Source organism: Molothrus ater, unplaced genomic scaffold, assembly GCF_012460135.2.
Source record: "Molothrus ater isolate BHLD 08-10-18 breed brown headed cowbird unplaced genomic scaffold, BPBGC_Mater_1.1 matUn_MA576, whole genome shotgun sequence".
Taxonomy (NCBI): Eukaryota; Metazoa; Chordata; class Aves; order Passeriformes; family Icteridae; genus Molothrus; species Molothrus ater.
In genome coordinates, this window is record NW_023416534.1 from 1 (window position 1) to 17,440 (window position 17,440).

Genomic DNA, 17,440 nt, shown 5'->3' on the forward strand with positions numbered 1-17,440 from the left:
TCGTCATGCAGCTCTTCCAGGAGCACGGCTTCTTCCCCTCGGTGAGCCCCAAAACACCCCAAAACCACCCCAGAATTACCCTGAAATTATCCCAGATTACCCTGAAATTATCCCAAAATTACCCTGAAATTATCCTGAATTATCCTGAAATGTACCCCAGAACCAGGGCACGGCTTCTTTTCCCCTTGGTGAGCCACAAAATCCCCCAGATTCTCCCCAAAATTACCCTGAAATTACCCCCAAACTATCCTGAAATTATCTTGAAATGTCTGAATTTATCCCAGAATTATCCCCAAATTCTCCCGAAAAAACCACCACAAAGTTACCGTGAAATTATCCCGAAATTATCTTTGAATTGTCCCCAAAATTGCCCCAAAGTTGTCCCTGATTTATCCCAGACTGCCCCAAGAAATCTCGAAATATATCCGTCCCTCAGTTATCCCTGAACTGCGCCAAAATTACCCTGAGTGTCCCCAACTCCCTGAACTGTCCCCAAATCCCCCTGGACTGTCCCCAGTTGTCCCCAGGCCAGGCCAGGGCAGGTTCCAGTCCCGTTTCGCCCGGGTCCGTCTGTCCCAAACTGTCCCAAATCCCCCCGAATTGTCCCCAAACTGTCCCAAATCCCCCCGAATTGTCCCCAAACTGTCCCTGATTGTCCCTGCTGTCCCCAGCCCAGGCCACGGCCGCCTTCCAGTCCCGTTTCGCCGACATTTTCCCCACCAAGCTCTGCCTGCAGCTCAAGATCCGCGAGGTTCGCCAGAAGATCATGCAGGCGGCCACGCCCACCGAGCCGGCCCCGCCCACCGAGCCCGACGGCCCCGCCCCCTCCGCCAGCGAGGCCGCGCCCCCTCCTCCGCCCCCTCCAGCAGCGCCGGCCCCGCCCCTTTCATCTTCAAACCCCGCCCCGTCCTCCTCGTCTGACCCCGCCCCCTCGGCCGAGGCCGCGCCCCCCTCGCCCCCCGCGGGCGTGCGCTGAACCATTCCATGGCCACGCCCCCTTTTTGTTGGTGGCTCCGCCCCCTTTTTGTTGGTCACGTGACCAGGATCTTTTAAACAACCGGAGAATCTTTGGAGCCCCGCCCCCCGCTGGTGTCGCCGTTCCTGATTGGGTGGAGGGAAAAGGGGCGGGGTTTGTGGAGGACACGGCCCTTTTTAAAGGGGGAGGGGACAGGGAGGGGACAAGGGGTAGGACAGGGGGGGTGGCACCTCCAGGGGAGCCTGGGGACAACTTGGGGGTGGCACTGGGACATCTTGGGGACATTGGGGACACTGGGGGGACACCCAGGGGGACACTGGGGACACTGGGGGGACACCCAGGGGGACACTCAGGGGACATTGGGGGGACACCCAGGGACACCTTGGGGACAGCCCGGAGGTGGCACTGGGACACTTGGACAGTCTGAGGACATCTTGGGGGGGTCACTGGGACACCAGGACACCCTGGGGACAGCACAGAGGGTCTTGGGGACACCCTGGGGACGCTGGGACACCACAGAGGTGGCACAGGGACACCAAGACACCTCGGGAGGGTCACTGGGACATCCTGGGGACATTTTGGGGCTGGCACAGGGACGGGGGACACCTTGGGGACATCGGGGACAGCCCAGAGGTGGCAGAGGGACACTGGGACACCTTGGGGGTGGCACTTTGGGGACACGCGGGACACTACAGCGACACTGGGGACATTTTGGGGACGTTTTGGGGTCGCTCCGCAGTGGGCGGAGCCACAAGAACGGCTCCACCAATCAGCAGCGGCCTTGCCGCGGTGGGCGTGGTCGGCCGGACCGAACCATTCCCAGCGCTGGGGAGGGAGGGGGAAGCGCTCGCCGGCGCCAACCAATGACAGCGCGCCGAGAGGGGCGCCCTCGTCGCTGATTGGCCCGCGCGCGTTCCCGCCGGCGCGGATTGGCCGAGGGAGTCTCGCGAGGTTTCGGCCCCTGCTCGGTGCGCGGGCGGCCCCGTGCTCGGCCTCTTCCGGTGCGGCAGCGGCGGCGGCGAGGTGAGGGCGGGAGCGGGGCCGGGAAAAAACGGGCGAAAAACGAGCAAAAAACGGGAAAAAATGGGCAAAACTGGGCTGGGAGTGACCCCGGCGCATGTCCCCGCAGATGCCCGGTGTGACGGTGAAGGACGTGAACCAGCAGGAGTTCGTGAGGGCGCTGGCGGCCTTCCTCAAAAAGTGAGGGGGGAACGGGGGAACCGGGGGGACCGGGAGGGACCGGGGGGGGGGTGGGGAGGGATCGGGGGGGGCTCACCGGCGATCGCGGGGTTCCTCGAACGGTGCCGGTGCCGTTCCCGGTGCCGTTATCTTTGTTCTCTTGTCCCGGTTCCCGGTGCCATTCCCGGTTCTGGTTTGGTTCCGGTTACATTCCCGGTTCTGTTCCCGATTCCCCATTCCCGGTACCGGTTCCATTCCCATCCCCGGTTCTGTTCCCCATTCCCTGTCCCGGTTCTGACCCGTTCCCAGCTCCGGGAAGCTGAAGGTGCCCGACTGGGCCGGCACGGGGAAGTTGGGCAGGTCCAGTCCCGGTTCCATCCCCGTTTCCATTTCCCATTCCTGTTCCCCGATACCGGTTCTGGTTCTGGCCCGGTTCTGACCCGGTTCTGGCCCGTTCCCAGGTCCGGGAAGCTGAAGGTGCCCGACTGGGCCGGCACGGGGAAGTTGGGCAGGTCCAGTCCCGGTTCCATCCCCGTTTCCATTTCCCATTCCTGTTCCCTGATACCGGTTCTGGTTCGGTTCTGGTTCTGACCCGGTTCTGGCCCGTTCCCAGGTCCGGGAAGCTGAAGGTGCCCGACTGGGCCGACACGGTGAAGTTGGCCAAGCACAAGGAGCTGGCGCCCTACGATGAGAACTGGTTCTACACGCGGGCAGGTGAGAACCGAACCGGAACCGGGATTGGGGGTACCGAACCCCCGGGTGAGAACCGGGACCGGGACTGGGGGGTACCGAACTCCCGGGTGAGAACCGGGACCGGGATTGGGGGTACCGAACCCCCGGGTGAGAACCGGGACCGGGATTGGGGGTACCGAACCCCCGGGTGAGAACCGGGACCGGGATTGGAACCGGGATTGCGGGGCGCTGAGCCCCCAGGTGAGCCCCAGGCTGGGACTGGTACCAGGGGTGGTCCCCGCTACCTGGGGGTCCCTCACCTGTCCTGGGGGTCCCTCACCTGTCCCAGGTGTCCCTCACCTGTCCCATTGTCCCTTCACCTGTCCCATTGTCCCTCACCCATCCCAGGTGTCCCTCACATGTCCCCTTGTCCCTCACCCATCCCGTTGTCCCTCACACATCCCAGGTGTCCCTCACCTGTCCCCTTGTCCCCTCACAGCCTCCACCGCCCGTCACCTGTACCTGCGGGGTGGGGTTCCCATTGACCCCAGGTGTCCCTCACCTGTCCCATTGTCCCTCACCCATCCCAGGTGTCCCTCACCCGTTCTAGGTGTCCCTCACCTGTCCCAGGTATCCTTCACCCGTCCCAGGTGTCCCTCACCCATCCCAGGTGTCCCTCACGTGTCCCCTTGTCCCCTCGCAGCCTCCACCGCCCGTCACCTGTACCTGCAGGGTGGGGTTCCCATTAACCCCAGGTGTCCCTCACCCATCCCAGGTGTCCCTCACCCATCCCATTGTCCCTCACCCATCCCATTGTCCCTCACCTGTCCCCTTGTCCCCTCACCTGTCCCATTGTCCCTCACCCATCCCATTGTCCCTCACCCATCCCAGGTGTCCCTCACCCATCCCAGGTATCCCTCACCCATCCCATTGTCCCTCACCCATCCCAGGTGTCCCTCACCCGTTCTAGGTGTCCCTCACCTGTCCAGGTATCCTTCACCCATCCCAGGTGTCCCTCACCCGTCCCAGGTGTCCCTCACCCATCCCAGGTGTCCCTCACGTGTCCCCTTGTCCCCTCACAGCCTCCACCGCCCGTCACCTGTACCTGCGGGGTGGGGTTCCCATTGACCCCAGGTGTCTCTCACCTGTCCCATTGTCCCTCACCTGTCCCATTGTCCCTCACCCGTCCCATTGTCCCTCACCTGTCCCATTGTCCCTCACCCGTCCCATTGTCCCTCACCCATCCCAGGTGTCCCTCACCTGTCCCCTTGTCCCCTCACAGCCTCCACCGCCCGTCACCTGTACCTGTGGGGTTCCCATTGACCCCAGGTGTCCCTCACCTGTCCCCTTGTCCCTCACCTGTCCCCTTGTCCCCTCGCAGCCTCCACCGCCCGTCACCTGTACCTGCGGGGCAGGGTTCCCATTGACCCCAGGTGTCCCCTCACCTGTCCCCTTGTCCCTCACCTGTCCCCTTGTCCCCCCGCAGCCTCCACCGCCCGTCACCTGTACCTGCGGGGCAGGGTTCCCATTGACCCCAGGTGTCCCCTCACCTGTCCCATTGTCCCTCACCCATCCCAGGTGTCCCTCACCTGTCCCCTTGTCCCCCCGCAGCCTCCACCGCCCGTCACCTGTACCTGCGGGGCGGGGCGGGCGTGGGCTCCATGGCCAAGGTGTACGGGGGCCGCCAGCGCCGCGGGGTCCGGCCCAGCCACTTCAGCCGCGGCTCGGGCGCCGTGGCCAGGAGGGTCCTGCAGGCCCTGGAGGCGCTCAAGGTGGTCGAGAAGGACCAGGACGGGTCAGTCCGGGGACAAAACCCAACGTTTTGGGGGCTTTGGGGTGAAAAAACGGCGATTTTGGGGGTGGAAAGTGGGGATTTGGGGCTTTGGAAGCCGCTCTGGCCCAGTGGGTGCTGCAGGGGCTCGAGGGGGGATGGGAAGCACCAGGATGGGTCAGTTTGGGGTTAAAAACGGAGATTTTGGGGAAAAAAATGAGATTTTGGGGTTTGGGGTTAGTTTGAGGTGATAAACGGGGATTTGGGGGCAGTTCAGGGGGGAAAATGGGGATTTTGGGGTGAAAAGTGGGGATTTGGGGCTTTGGAAGCCGCTCTGGCCCAGTGGGTGCTGCAGGGGCTCAAGGGGATGGGAAGCACCACGATGGGTCAGTTTGGGGTTAAAAATGGAGATTTTGGGGTTTGGGGGCAGTTTGAGGTGAAAAACGGGGATTTGGGGTGGGGGCAGTTCAGGGGGAAAAGTGGGGAATTGGGGTGAAAAATGGGGATTTTGGGGTGAAAAGTGGGGATTTTGGGGTGAAAAGCGGGGATTTGGGGTGAAAAGTGGGGATTTGGGGTGAAAAGTGGGGATTTTGGGGTTTTTCATCAGGTTGGATTTTGACCACTTAGCCCATTTTCACCTTTTTTTCCCATTTTTTCCCCTTTTTTACCATTTTTCCCCCACCCAGGGGTCGGAAGTTGACTCCACAGGGGCAGAGGGACCTGGATCGCATCGCTGGGCAGGTGAGCCCTGGATTTTCCAGAATTTTAATCAAATTCAGCTGATTTGGGGCAATTTTAACCAATTTTCCCTCAAATTCAGCTGAATTTGGGGCAATTTTAACCAATTTTCTCTCAAATTTAACCAATTTTAACCATTTTCCCCATTTTTTTCTCTTTCAGGTCGCTGCTGCCAGCAAGAAGCACTGAGGGAGCCAATAAAACATTTCACCCCCAGACTCGAGTGTGTTTTTGAGGGCAAAACGCCCAAAATTGGTTAAATCTCCCCGAAATAGCACCTGATAACCTAAGGGGAGGATGCTGAAATGGGACAGAAATCCTGAATTGGTGGAGAAAAAAATTGCATTGAAAAGAGCAGAAAATTTTTAAAAAATTGCGATGGAAAATGCAAAAATTTTTCAGAAATTGCCCCAAAAATGTTATTTAGGAATCTCAAAATAGTGGGAAATTTTTTTAAAGGGTGTTAATGCCCTTAAAATTCCTCATTAGTACAAAATTCCAAAGTAAATGTGGATTTTTAGTTTAAAATTAGACGGCTTAGCCCAAACTGGGGTATTGACAGGGATGGCATGCCTGCAGTTCAAAAATAAATTTATTAAACCCAAAAATTCCTTATTTTGGGGGTAGTTTTGGTATTTGATATCCCCAGCCTCCAACTGCAGCAACTTTTGCAGGAGATAAGTGGAAGAAAAAGCAACTTGTGTCCCAAAATGTCAATTTTTAGCAGCAAGGGATGGATATAATGGGTGAAAACAGATCTGGAAAGGGGGAATGTGGGATTTTTTTAGACATTTTTGTGTTTTACACAGGACTTTTGGGTCTTAATCTCCTAAAATTGGTGTTTATTCCACTTACCCTCGTTCTGACCTTGCTCTGCTTCCATGGCTGTCCTGGGAGACTCCAGGATTGGAAAAATTATTCAATTCCCCTTTTTCCCCTTAATTTTACCTCATAAAATATACTTTTATTGCAGAAAACTTTTTTCCCCCCCTCAGAAAATCAGGGTTTTCCCCAGAACTCTGTGATTTTTACCTCACAAAATCAGAATTTGGCCTGAAATATTTTCCTTTAGTAAAAAAGAGAGGTTTGCCTCAGAAGATGATGGTTCTCCTTAGGAAAACACCTTCTGGCCCCAAAGCCGATGATTTTTACCTCAGAAATTCAAGTTTTTACCTCACAAAAAGATTTTTCCCCTCGCGGAGCCGCGGCTCGCCTGAGGGACTGCGGAGATGGGGCGGGGCCAAGGAGCGAACGGCGCGCTCTGATTGGTCCGTGCGGCGGGAGGGGGCGTGGCCGCGGCAAAGGGCGGGAAAAGCGCTGAGGGAGCCGCCGCCATTTTGTCCGCGGCGCCTCAGGGGAAAGCGGCGGCGGCAGCGGCGGCTGCGGGCCCGGTTTTGACGGGTAAATCCCCGTTCCTAACCCCGCCTGCCCGCCAGAACACATCGGTGGGGATCGCCGCTACGTGCTCCGGGTCTGCTGGCAGCGGTTTGAGCACGCCTCGGGAGGGTTTGCCCCTCAGGATGTGGGGCGCACCTGTGGTGGGTGACTCCGGGTTGAGCCTCCTCCCAGAGGTGCCACCACCCTTCCCGAAGGTGTCACCACCCTTCCCGAAGGTGTCACCACCTTCCACCCGAGCCTGGGGCGGCGGCTGGGCCGGTTCTGCTGCTCCCACCCTGTTCCCTCAGCCGGGATCCCCTCAGGGGAAAGGGTTAGGCCATCATCTTCATCATCATTGGCGATTTTTTCCACCGTCATCCCGCCAAAGAGCTTTGAGAAGGACTCAGCTCATCCTTCACCACGGGATTTGGGGATAAAAATGCTGAAATTGGAGGTGCAGTGGTGCTGGTTTTGTGTCTTGGCCCCAACGCTTCAATCGTCCCCCAAAGCTTTGGTTTTAGCCCCATTTTGGTCCTGTTTAACCCCAAGTTAGTCCTGTTTGGCCCCGTTCAGCCCCATTTTGACCATTTCAGTTTTTTATCACCCATGCCTTGGCAATTCCAGCCATTTCAGGCCCATTTTGCCCCAGTTTTTTTGTTTAGTCCCATTCTGGCCATTTCAGCCTCTTTTTGTCTGTCTGGCCCTGTTTCTGCTGTGCTTTGTCCAATTTTTCCCCTTTTTTAGCCACAATTTGTCCCTTCTAGCCCCACTCTGCCCCATTTTGGCCACTTTATCCCCATTTTTCCCCAATTTGGACACATTTTCCCCTCTTTTCCCAAAAAAAACCCCAAATTTCCCCAAACATCCCCAGCACCCCCCCAAACCCCCTACCCCAAAACCCCCCAGTTTGGCACCCCAAAATTTACCTGGGACCCCCCCCCCAAAACTGAACTGGGACCCCTAAAATTTGAACTGGGACCCCAAAATTAAACTGGGAAACCCCAAAATGGGATCAGACCCCCAAAATTTGACCCGGGACCCCCCAAATCCGCACTGGGACACCCCAAAGTGGGATCAGACCCCTCAAATTTGACTTGGGACCCCCCAAAACTGAACCGGGACCCCCCAAAATTTGAACTGGGACACCCCAAAGTGGGATCAGATCCCCCAGATTTGACCCAGGACCCCCCCAAAATCGAACTGGGACCCCCAAAATTTGAACTGGGATCCCAAAATTAAACTGGGAAACCCCAAAATTTGAGCTGGGACACCCCAAAGTGGGATCAGACCCCCGCAAATTTGACCAGGGACCCCCAAAATTTGAACTGGGACACCCCAAAGTGGGATCAGACCCCCCCCAAATTTGACCAGGGACCCCCAAAATTTGACCCGATACCCCCCAAACTCGAACTGGGACCCCCCAAAATTTGATCCAGGACGCCCCAAAATCGAACCGGGCCCCCCCAAATTGAACCCGGCCCCCCCCCGTGTCCCCCCCCCCCCCCCGGTGCTGGCGCGGTGTCACCGCTTTGGGGGGGGGGGGGGGGGGTTGGTGACAGTTTGGCCGTTGCCATGGCAACCGGGGGGGGGAACAAAGGCGGCTCAGAGCGGGAACAGCGCGGCCATTCAGGGCCGGGGGGGGGTCCCGGGGGGGTCCCTGCTGGATTTTGGGGTCCCGGTTCAGTTCTGGGCCTTCCCAGGCAATTTTGGGGTGGCCCGGTTGGAATTTTGGGGTGTCCGATCCCAATCTGGGGGAGCCCAAATTCCAACCTGGGGGTCTCCAAATCCCCCCAACCACATCCCCCTTGGGGACCCCAATTTCCTCACCCGGGGGTCCCCAAATTCCCCCCCAGATCCTCCCTTGGGGTCCTCAAATCCCCCCTTGGGATCCCCCAAATCCCCCCCAGAACCCTCAAATCCCCCCCAAAACCCCCTTGAGCCCCCCCCGACCCCTCAAATCCCCCCAAATTCCCCCCGTCCCTTTTCTGGGCCCATTTCTCCGTTTTTCGGGGCTCTTTCTCCTTTTACCCCACAAACCCCTCCCCACCCCCCCCCCACCAAACAAACTCCTCCCCCTCCTCCTCGCCATTGGCCCGGCCTCCCGCATCTCATTAGCATCTCATTAGCATCTCATTATCCGCTCGGGCCCGGCAGGTGGGGAAGCGGCAGCGGCGGAGGCTCGGCCGCCATGCAGCCCCCCCCGTGCGCCCCCCCCGCGCTGCTGCCGGGGCTGCTGCTGCTCTGGGCCGCCGGACACGGTCAGTGCGACCCCTCCCCAAATTCCCCGCGCCCCAAAACCCCCCTGGGACACCCCCAGACCCAGAACACCCGGCCCCAAAAAAACCCCCCCGAAAAAACCCCAAAAAAATCCCAAAAAATCCCCAAAAAATCCGGACACGGTCAGTGCGACCCCTCCCCAAATTCCCCGCGCCCCAAAACCCCCCTGGGACACCCCCAGACCCAAAACACCCGGCCCCAAAAAACCCCCCCGAAAAAATCCCAAAAAAATCCCAAAAAATCCCCAAAAAATCCCCCAAAAATCCGGACACGGTCAGTGCGACCCCTCCCCAAATTCCCCGCGCCCCAAAACCCCCCCTGGGACACCCGCAGACCCAAAACACTCGGCTCTAAAAAAAACCCCTAAAAAACCCCCAAAAAATCGCAAAAAAAATTCCGAAAAAATCCCTAAAAATCGGGACCCCCTCCCCGCGACCCCTCCCCAAATTCCCCGCACCCCAAAAATCCCCCCCGGAAAAACCCCCAGACCCCAAAAAAGCCGACCCCAAAATACCCCCCCAAAAATCGGCAAAAAAAATCCCCCCAAAAAATCCAGAAAAATTACAAAAAATTCCAATAAAATCCCCCCAAAATCCGGACCCCATCCCGCGACCCCTCCCCAAATCCCAAAACCCCCCAAAAGAGCCCCCAGACCCAAAAACCCCGACCCCAATAAACCCTCCTGAAAAACGGCAAAAAAATCCCCACAAAATAAAAAAAATCATCCCAAAAAATCCCAAAAAATTCCCAAAAAATTCCAAAAAAATCCCGACCCCTCCCCGAACCCCCAAAAACCCCAAGAACCCCAAAAAAAACCCCGGAAAATCGAAAAAAAAATACAAAAAAATCCTTAAAAAAAAATCCAAAAAAATTTTTAAAAATCCCCAAAAAATCTCAAAAAATTCCAAAAAATCCCCAAAAATTCCCGACCCCTCCCCGCATTCCCCGAAACCCCCAAAAAAACCCCAAAAATCCCCCAAGTTCCCCCCTCGCCCCCTCCCCAATCCCGGCCGCGCTCTCTGCCGCAGCCCCTCCCCCACCCTCGTGTGTCCCCCCCCCCCCCCCGCTGCGGGTGGCGATGTCCCCAAGGTCCCCTCCCCCCTCGGTCCCCTCCCCCCCCCCTTTTTTGGGGTTTTTTTCCCCCATTTCGGGGACTCCCCGCCCCTCCCCCCATGTCCCCCATGTCCCCAAAGCCACCGTGGGGGGGGAGGGGCGGGGGTGTCCCTTTATTGTCACATTGTCCCCTCCCCCCCCCCCCCCCGTGGGGTGCCAGGCGCCACCGGGGCTGTCCCCGAGCGTGGGTGACACTGAAAGGGCCATTGTCCCCTCCCCCACCCCCTTATTGTCCCCTCCCCCACCCCCTTATTGTCCCCAACCCCCCCCCCATCATTGTCCCCCTCCCCCCTTGGGGACACGGTGACCTTGGCGCGGGGGTGACCTTGAGGGGGGGAGGGGAGGGGATTGTGCTGACACAGCAGAATGGGGGTCACCCCCCCCCATTGTCACTGTCACCCCCCCCATTGTCACTGTCACCCCCCCATTGTCACCCCCCCCATTGTCACTGTCACCCCCCCATTGTCACTGTGACCCCCCCATTGTCATTGTCACCCCCCCATTGTCACTGTCACCCCCCCCATTGTCATTGTCACCCCCCTCATTGTCACTGTCACCCCCCCATTGTCACCCCCCCCATTGTCACTGTCACCCCCCCGTTGTCACTGTCACCCCCCCATTGTCACCCCTCCCATTGTCACTGTCACCCCCCCCATTGTCACTGTCACCCCCCCATTGTCACTGTCACCCCCCCGTTGTCACTGTCACCCCCCCATCATTGTCACCCCCCTGTTGTCACTGTCACCCCCCCGATGTCCCCGACCCCCCCTCGGTGTCACCACCCCCGGTGTTGTCACGGCAACCGGAGGGGACACTCGGGGACACTGGGGGGTGTCACTGTCACTGTCACTGTCCCCGGTGCCACCCTCCTGCTGTCCCTGGTGTTGTCCCTGTCCCCAGTGTCCCCAAACCCCATTTGGTGTCCCCAGTGTCCCCAAACCCCGGTGTTGTCCCTGTCCCCGGTGTTGTCCCTGTCCCCAGCCTGGCCGTCCCCAGTGCCACCATCCTCAGGACGGTGTCACCGCTGTCCCCGGTGTCCCCACACCCCGGTGTTGTCACTGTGCCCAGTGTTGGTGTCCCCAGTGCCACCCTCCCGCTGTCCCCACTGTCCCCAACCCTACTGCCAGTGTCCCCATCACCCTGTGTCCCTCTGTCCCTGTCCCCCTGTGTCACCTGTGTCACCTGTGTCCCCTGTTCCCTGTGTCCCCTGTCCCTCTGTGTCCCTGTGTCACCTGTGTCCCCTTTGGTCACCCTGTGGTGTCCCCTGTCACCTGTGTGTCACCTGTGTGACCCCTGTGTGTCACCTGTGTGTCACCTGTGTGATCCCTGGGTGTCCCTGATGTCCCCAGGGCGGTGCCAGGAGGTCCAAGCAGAGAATGTCACCGTCCTGGAGGGTGGCACTGCGGAGATCACCTGTCACCTGCACAGGTACGACGGCTCCATCGTGGTCATCCAGAACCCGGCCCGGCAGACGCTGTTCTTCAACGGCACCCGAGGTGACACCGGGGACACCTGGGGACACCGGGGACACCGGGGACAATGGGGACAATGGGGACACCTGGGACAATGGGGACACTGGGGACACCTGGGACACCTGGGGGGAATGGGGACACCTGGGGACACCTGGGGACACCTGCGGGGAAAGGGGGGGAAATGAGATTTGGGGAGCTTGGGGACATTGGGGACATTTGGGGTGTTGGGGACATTGGGGATATTGAGGAAAAAACGGGGAAATTTGGGGGGAAATTGGGAAAATGCGATTTGGGGACACTGGGGGCATTGGGGACATTGGGGGCATTGGGTCAGTGACTCTGTGACCCTGCGGTGATGTCAGGGTGTCCCCACAATGTCCCCACAATGTCCCCATCTGTCCCCAGCCCTGAAGGACGAGCGTTTCGAGCTGGGGGTGACCATGGGGGGTTCTCTGTGTGTCTGTGTGACCCATGGGTGACCCCGTGACCCCGTGGGTGACCCCGTGACCCCGTGGGTGACCCCGTGACCCCACAGTGTCCCCACAATGTCCCCTGATGTCCCCAGCCCTGAAGGACGAGCGTTTCGAGCTGGCCGAGTTCAGCCGCCGGCGGCTGCGGCTGCGCCTGGCGCGGGCCCGGCTGGAGGACGAGGGCGGCTACTTCTGCCAGCTGTACGCGGATGACACGCACCACCAGATAGCCACGCTGACCGTGCTGGGTATGGGCACCGGGGCACAGCTGGGCACAGCTGGGCACACACCTGGGCACAGCTGGGAGGGCGTGAACAAAAAAAACCCCGTGAAAATGGGGTGAAAAATGGCTGAAAAATGGGGATTTGGGGCACACCTGGGGCACCTGGCAGCACCCACCGCCAGAGAGCCACGCTGACCGTGCTGGGTATGGGGCACACACCTGGGCACACCTGGGCACACCTGGGTATGGGGCACACACCTGGGCACACCTGGGCACAGCTGGGGCACCTGGGCACACCTGGGAGGGGTGAACAGAAAAATTCGGGTGAAAATGGGGTGAAAAATGGGGATTTTGGAGGGTTTGGAGTTACCTGGGCACACCTGGGCACAGCTGGGCACAGCTGTCCCTTTGTCCCTTTGTCCCTTTGTCCCCTGACCCTCGGCCCTCACCTCTCTGCTCTTGTCTCTGTCGTCCTTCCCTCTGTGTCACCTGGATCTCACCTGTGTCACCTGGGTCACCTCAATGTCACCTGGATCTCACCTGGATCTCACCTGGATCTCACCTGGATCACCCCAATGTCACCTGTGTCACCTGGCTGTCACCTGGATTTTACCTGCCTCATCTGGATGTCACTTGGATGTCACCTGTCTCTCACCTGTCCCACCTGTCCCTGTCCCTGTCCCCCCTGTCCCCCCCTCACCTGTCCCCCCCTCACCTGTCCCCCCCTCACCTGTCCCCCTGTCCCCCCAGTGCCCCCCGAGCCCCCATTGGTCGAGGCGGGGGGCGCTGGCGGTGGAGGGGGAGGAGCTGGAGCTCACCTGCCTGGTGCCCCGGGCGCGGCCGATGGCGACGCTGCGCTGGTACCCGCGACCGCCGCGAGCTGCCAGGTGAGCTGGGGCACCGGGGGGCACCTGGGGGCACTGGGGGTACCTGGGGGCACCTGGGGATACCTGGGGATGCACCTGGGGATACCTGGGAGGGGGTGAAGGAAAAAAACTGGGTGAAAATCAGGTGAAAAATGGGGATTTTGGGGGGTTTGGAGTTACCTGGGCACACCTGGGGGCACCTGTGCCCACGCCTAGGGGTACCTGGGGGCACCTGGGATACACCTGGGGGCACCTGTGGGGGTACCTGGGAGGGGATAAAGTTAAAAAACCTGGGTGAAAATCAGGGATTTTGGGGGGTTTGGAGTTACCTGGGAGCACACCTGGGGGTACCTGGGGGTACTGTGGGTGCCTGGGAGCACACCTGGGCACACCTGGGGGTACCTGGGGGTATTTGGGGGCACACCTGGGCACACCTGGGCACACCTGGGGGTACCTGTGGGTATTTGGGGGCACACCTGGGCACACCTGGGGGTACCTGGGGGTATTTGGGGGCACACCTGGGCACACCTGGGGGTACCTGGGAGCACACCTGCGCCCACCTGTGCCCACCTGCACCCACCTGCACCCACCTGCGCCCACCTGCGCCCACCTGTGCCCCCGTGCCAGGGCGCAGCAGCCACCGGCAGGAGGGCAAGGTGTTCTGGCAGCGCTCGGTGCTGCACCTGCGGCCGGAGCGGCGCGACCACGGCGCCATCGTCACCTGCGAGGCCACGCACCCCGCCCTGGGGCGGGGCCAGAGGCGGCAGACGCAGTTCCAGCTGGACGTGCAGTGTGAGCGGGACTGGGGGGACTGGGAGGGACTGGGAGGGGACTGGGAGGGGATTGGGATGGACTGGGATAAACTGGGGGGGACTGGGATGGGATTGGGGGGATCTGGGAGGGCGCTGCAGTTCCCAAAGCCGCCACCAGGGGGAGCTCCGGGTTAACGGAGGGAAACTGGGATGGGATTGGGAGGGACTGGGATAAACTGGTTCATACTGGTTTATACTGGGATATACTGGGAAAGGGTTAAAAGGGGCCTTGGGGTCACTGGTTCGTACTGGGAGGGGACTGGGGGGGCTGGGCTGGAGCGGCAGGGACGGGACAGGACACGGGGGAGCACTGGGGACACGGGCACAGGTGGCACCAGGTGTGCCCAGGTATATCCCAGGTGCCACCGAGTGTACCTAGGTGCCACCAGGTGCTGTGCCCAGGTGCATCTCAGGTGCCACCAGGTGTGCCCAGGTGCACACAGGTACGCTCAGGTGTCCCCATGTGTCACCAGGAACACCCCAGGTGCCCCCAGGTGCCACCATGGGACTCCAGGCGTTGTCGCCAGGTGCACCCAGGGAGTTCCCAGGTGTGCCCAGGTGTGCCCAGGTGTGCCCAGGTGCCAACCCGTGCCCACCTGTGCCCGCAGACCCCCCCTCGGTGCGGATCCACCCCTCGCAGAGCGTCCTGCGCGAAGGCGACACCTTGGTGCTCACCTGTGCCGTCAACGGCAACCCCCGGTAAGGCTGGGGGGTACCTGGGGGCACCTGGGGGGATTGGAGCACACCTGGGGGCACCTGGGGAAATCTGGGGGTACCTGGGGACACCTGGGGGCATCTGGGGACACCTGGTGGTGGAGAAAGGAGGAAAAACGTCAACAGTTGGGTGAAATTTGGGGATTTTGGGCACACCTGGGCACACCTGGTGACCCTGGCACACCTGGGCACACCTGGGCATGGATGGGGGTGGCTCAGGGCACACCTGGTGACCCCTGGCACACCTGGGCACACCTGGGCACACCTGTGGGGGATTGGAGCACCCCTGGGCACACCTTGGTGCTCACCTGGGCACACCTGGGGGTGGCTCTGGGCACACCTGGGCACACCTGGGCACACCTGGTGACCCCTGGCACACCTGGGCACACCTGGGCATGGATGGGGGTGGCTCTGGGCACACCTGGGATGGCTGGGGGTGGCTCTGGGCACACCTGGGCACACCTGGGCACACCTGGTGACCCCTGGCGCCCCTGCAGCCCCACCGAGGTGTCCTGGAGCCGCGGGAAACGAGTCCCTGCCGCCGCGGCGCGGGCCGAGGGCGAGCGGCTGACGCTGCCGGCGCTGGCGCCGCAGGACAACGGCTCCTACACCTGCCAGGTGGGCAACGCCCACGGCCGCGCCCACGACACCTACGTGCTGGTGGTGTACGGTGAGTGCGGGCATGGGGCGCCCCGGGCACACCTGGGGGCACCTGGGGGCACCTGGGACACACCTGGGGGCACCTGGGACACACCTGGAACACACCTGGGGCACCTGGGCACACCTGGGTCATACCCAGGCACATATGGAGCACACCTGGGGGTGGCTGGCGCACACCTGGAGCACACCTGGAGCACACCTGGGGCCCCTGGGACACACCTGAGCACACCTGGGGGCACCTGGGGGCACCTGGGCACACCTGGGGGCATGTGGGGGGCACCTGGGACACACCTGAGCACACCTGGGGGCACCTGGGGGCATGTGGGGGGCACCTGGGCACACCTGGGGCACACCTGGGTCATACCCAGGCACATATGGAGCACACCTGGGGGTGGCTGGCGCACACCTGGAGCACACCTGGGGCTCACCTGGGCACATCTGAACACACCTGGAGCACACCTGGGCACATCTGAGCACACCTGGGGCCACCTGAGCCCTGACCGCCCCTCCCCCTCCCCGCAGACCAGGTGCGGTGGTGGCGGCGCAGGGGGCGGGGCCTTTCGCCGTGGTGGGCGGCCTTGGCGCTGCTCGTGTTCCTGCTCCTCCTCCTGCTCGGGGCCCTCGTCTGGTGCTCCGTGCGGCAGAAAGGTGGGCGGGGCTTCCCGCAGGGGCGTGGCCTCCAAAAACGGGCGGGGCGGCCGCGGAGGGGCGTGGTTGGTGTTTGGGGTGTGGCCAGGTGTGGTGTGGGTGGGTGGAAGGGGCGGGGCTCTATGAGGGGGCGGGGTTATGAGGGCGGGAAGGGTGGTGGGTCAGCGGGGGCGTGGTCAAGGTGTGGGTGGGGCTGTGGGGGCGTGGCCAGGAGGGGTGGGGACATCCTGGGCGGGTCCCAAAATGTCCCCAAATTCCCCCATTTCCCCCCCAAATTTCTGCATTTTTCCGCATTTCCCCCCAAATTCTCCCATTTTTTGCCCAACCCCTCAATTTCCCCAAATTTCCCCAATTTCCTCCTTCCCCGTTTTCCGCCCCGTTCCAGGCTCGTACCTGACGCACGAGGCCGCTGCATTTCCCCCCGTTTTACCCCATTTTTCACACCATTTTTTACCCAAATTCCCCCGTTTTTCCCCCCAATTTTCCCCCATTATCCCCACATTTACCATTTTTCCCAATTTCCCCGTTTTTCGTTTCGCCCCGTTCCAGGCTCGTACCTGATGCACGAGGCCGGTGCATTTCCCCCCGTTTTTACCCCATTTTTACCCCATTTTTTACCCGTTTTTCCCCCCATTTTCCCCCGTTTATTTCCCACATTTACCATTTTTCCCAATTTCCCCGTTTTTCGCCCCGTTTCAGGCTCGTACCTGACGCACGAGGCCGGTGCATTTCCCCTCGTTTTTACCCCATTTTTCACCCAAATTCCCCCGGGTTTTTTTCCCATTTTCCCCCGTTATTCCCAGAGTTACCATTTTTCCCATTTTTCCCAATTTCCCCGCTTTTCGCCCCATTTCCAGGCTCGTACCTGACGCACGAGGCCGCTGCATTTCCCCCCGTTTTTACCCCATTTTTACCCCATTTTTTTACCCGTTTTTCCCCCAAATTCCCTCGTTTTTCCCCCCATTTTCCCCCGTTATCCCCACATTTACCATTTTTCCCAATTTCCCCGTTTTTCGCCCCATTTCCAGGCTCGTACCTGACGCACGAGGCCAGCGCCCTCGAGGACCAGGGGGAGGCGCGCGAGGCGTTCCTGGGGGGGGAGGGGGGGAAGCGCAAGGAGGAATTCTTCATCTGAGGGGGGGGGGAGGGGCGGGGGGCGGGGCCCTGGGGAGGGGGAGGGGCGCCCACCCCCATTAGCCCCTCCCCCAACCACGGGAGGGGGGAGGGGACAACACAAAAAGGGGGAGGGGGAGGGGAGGGGTTTGGGGATGTTCGAAGGGGGAGGGGTTGAGATGGGATAAGCCCCGCCCACAGCCCCATAAGCTCCGCCCCTCTCGGAATCCACGCCCCATTTATGGGGTGGGCTGGGGGAGATTTGGGGATGTTCAGAGATAAAAGGGGGAGGGGTTAAAATGGGATAAGCCCCACCCACCCCCATAGCTCCCGCCCCCTTCAGAAGGCACGCCCCCTTC

General features: G+C 60.6%; 2 protein-coding genes across 2 annotated transcripts; both read left to right on the forward strand.

The window, feature by feature from the left end:
• The first annotated feature begins 1,942 nt into the window (after positions 1 to 1,942).
• On the forward strand, positions 1,943 to 5,554 carry RPS19 (ribosomal protein S19). Its single transcript, XM_036404756.2, has 6 exons — positions 1,943 to 1,999; positions 2,106 to 2,176; positions 2,769 to 2,869; positions 4,439 to 4,622; positions 5,285 to 5,339; positions 5,499 to 5,554. The coding sequence occupies exons 2-6, from the start codon at positions 2,106 to 2,108 to the stop codon at positions 5,523 to 5,525; spliced, it is 438 nt and encodes a 145-aa protein (XP_036260649.1). The 5' UTR covers positions 1,943 to 1,999; the 3' UTR covers positions 5,526 to 5,554.
• A 3,304-nt stretch (positions 5,555 to 8,858) lies between these two features.
• CADM4 (cell adhesion molecule 4) lies at positions 8,859 to 17,103 on the forward strand. Its single transcript, XM_036404768.1, is given in 12 exon segments — positions 8,859 to 8,971; positions 11,453 to 11,599; positions 12,141 to 12,293; positions 13,019 to 13,047; positions 13,049 to 13,132; positions 13,134 to 13,155; positions 13,762 to 13,926; positions 14,555 to 14,645; positions 15,158 to 15,334; positions 15,843 to 15,896; positions 15,898 to 15,968; positions 16,997 to 17,103. Coding segments are annotated over 12 exon segments (1,170 nt in total). The 5' UTR covers positions 8,859 to 8,901.
• The last annotated feature ends 337 nt before the right edge of the window (positions 17,104 to 17,440 follow it).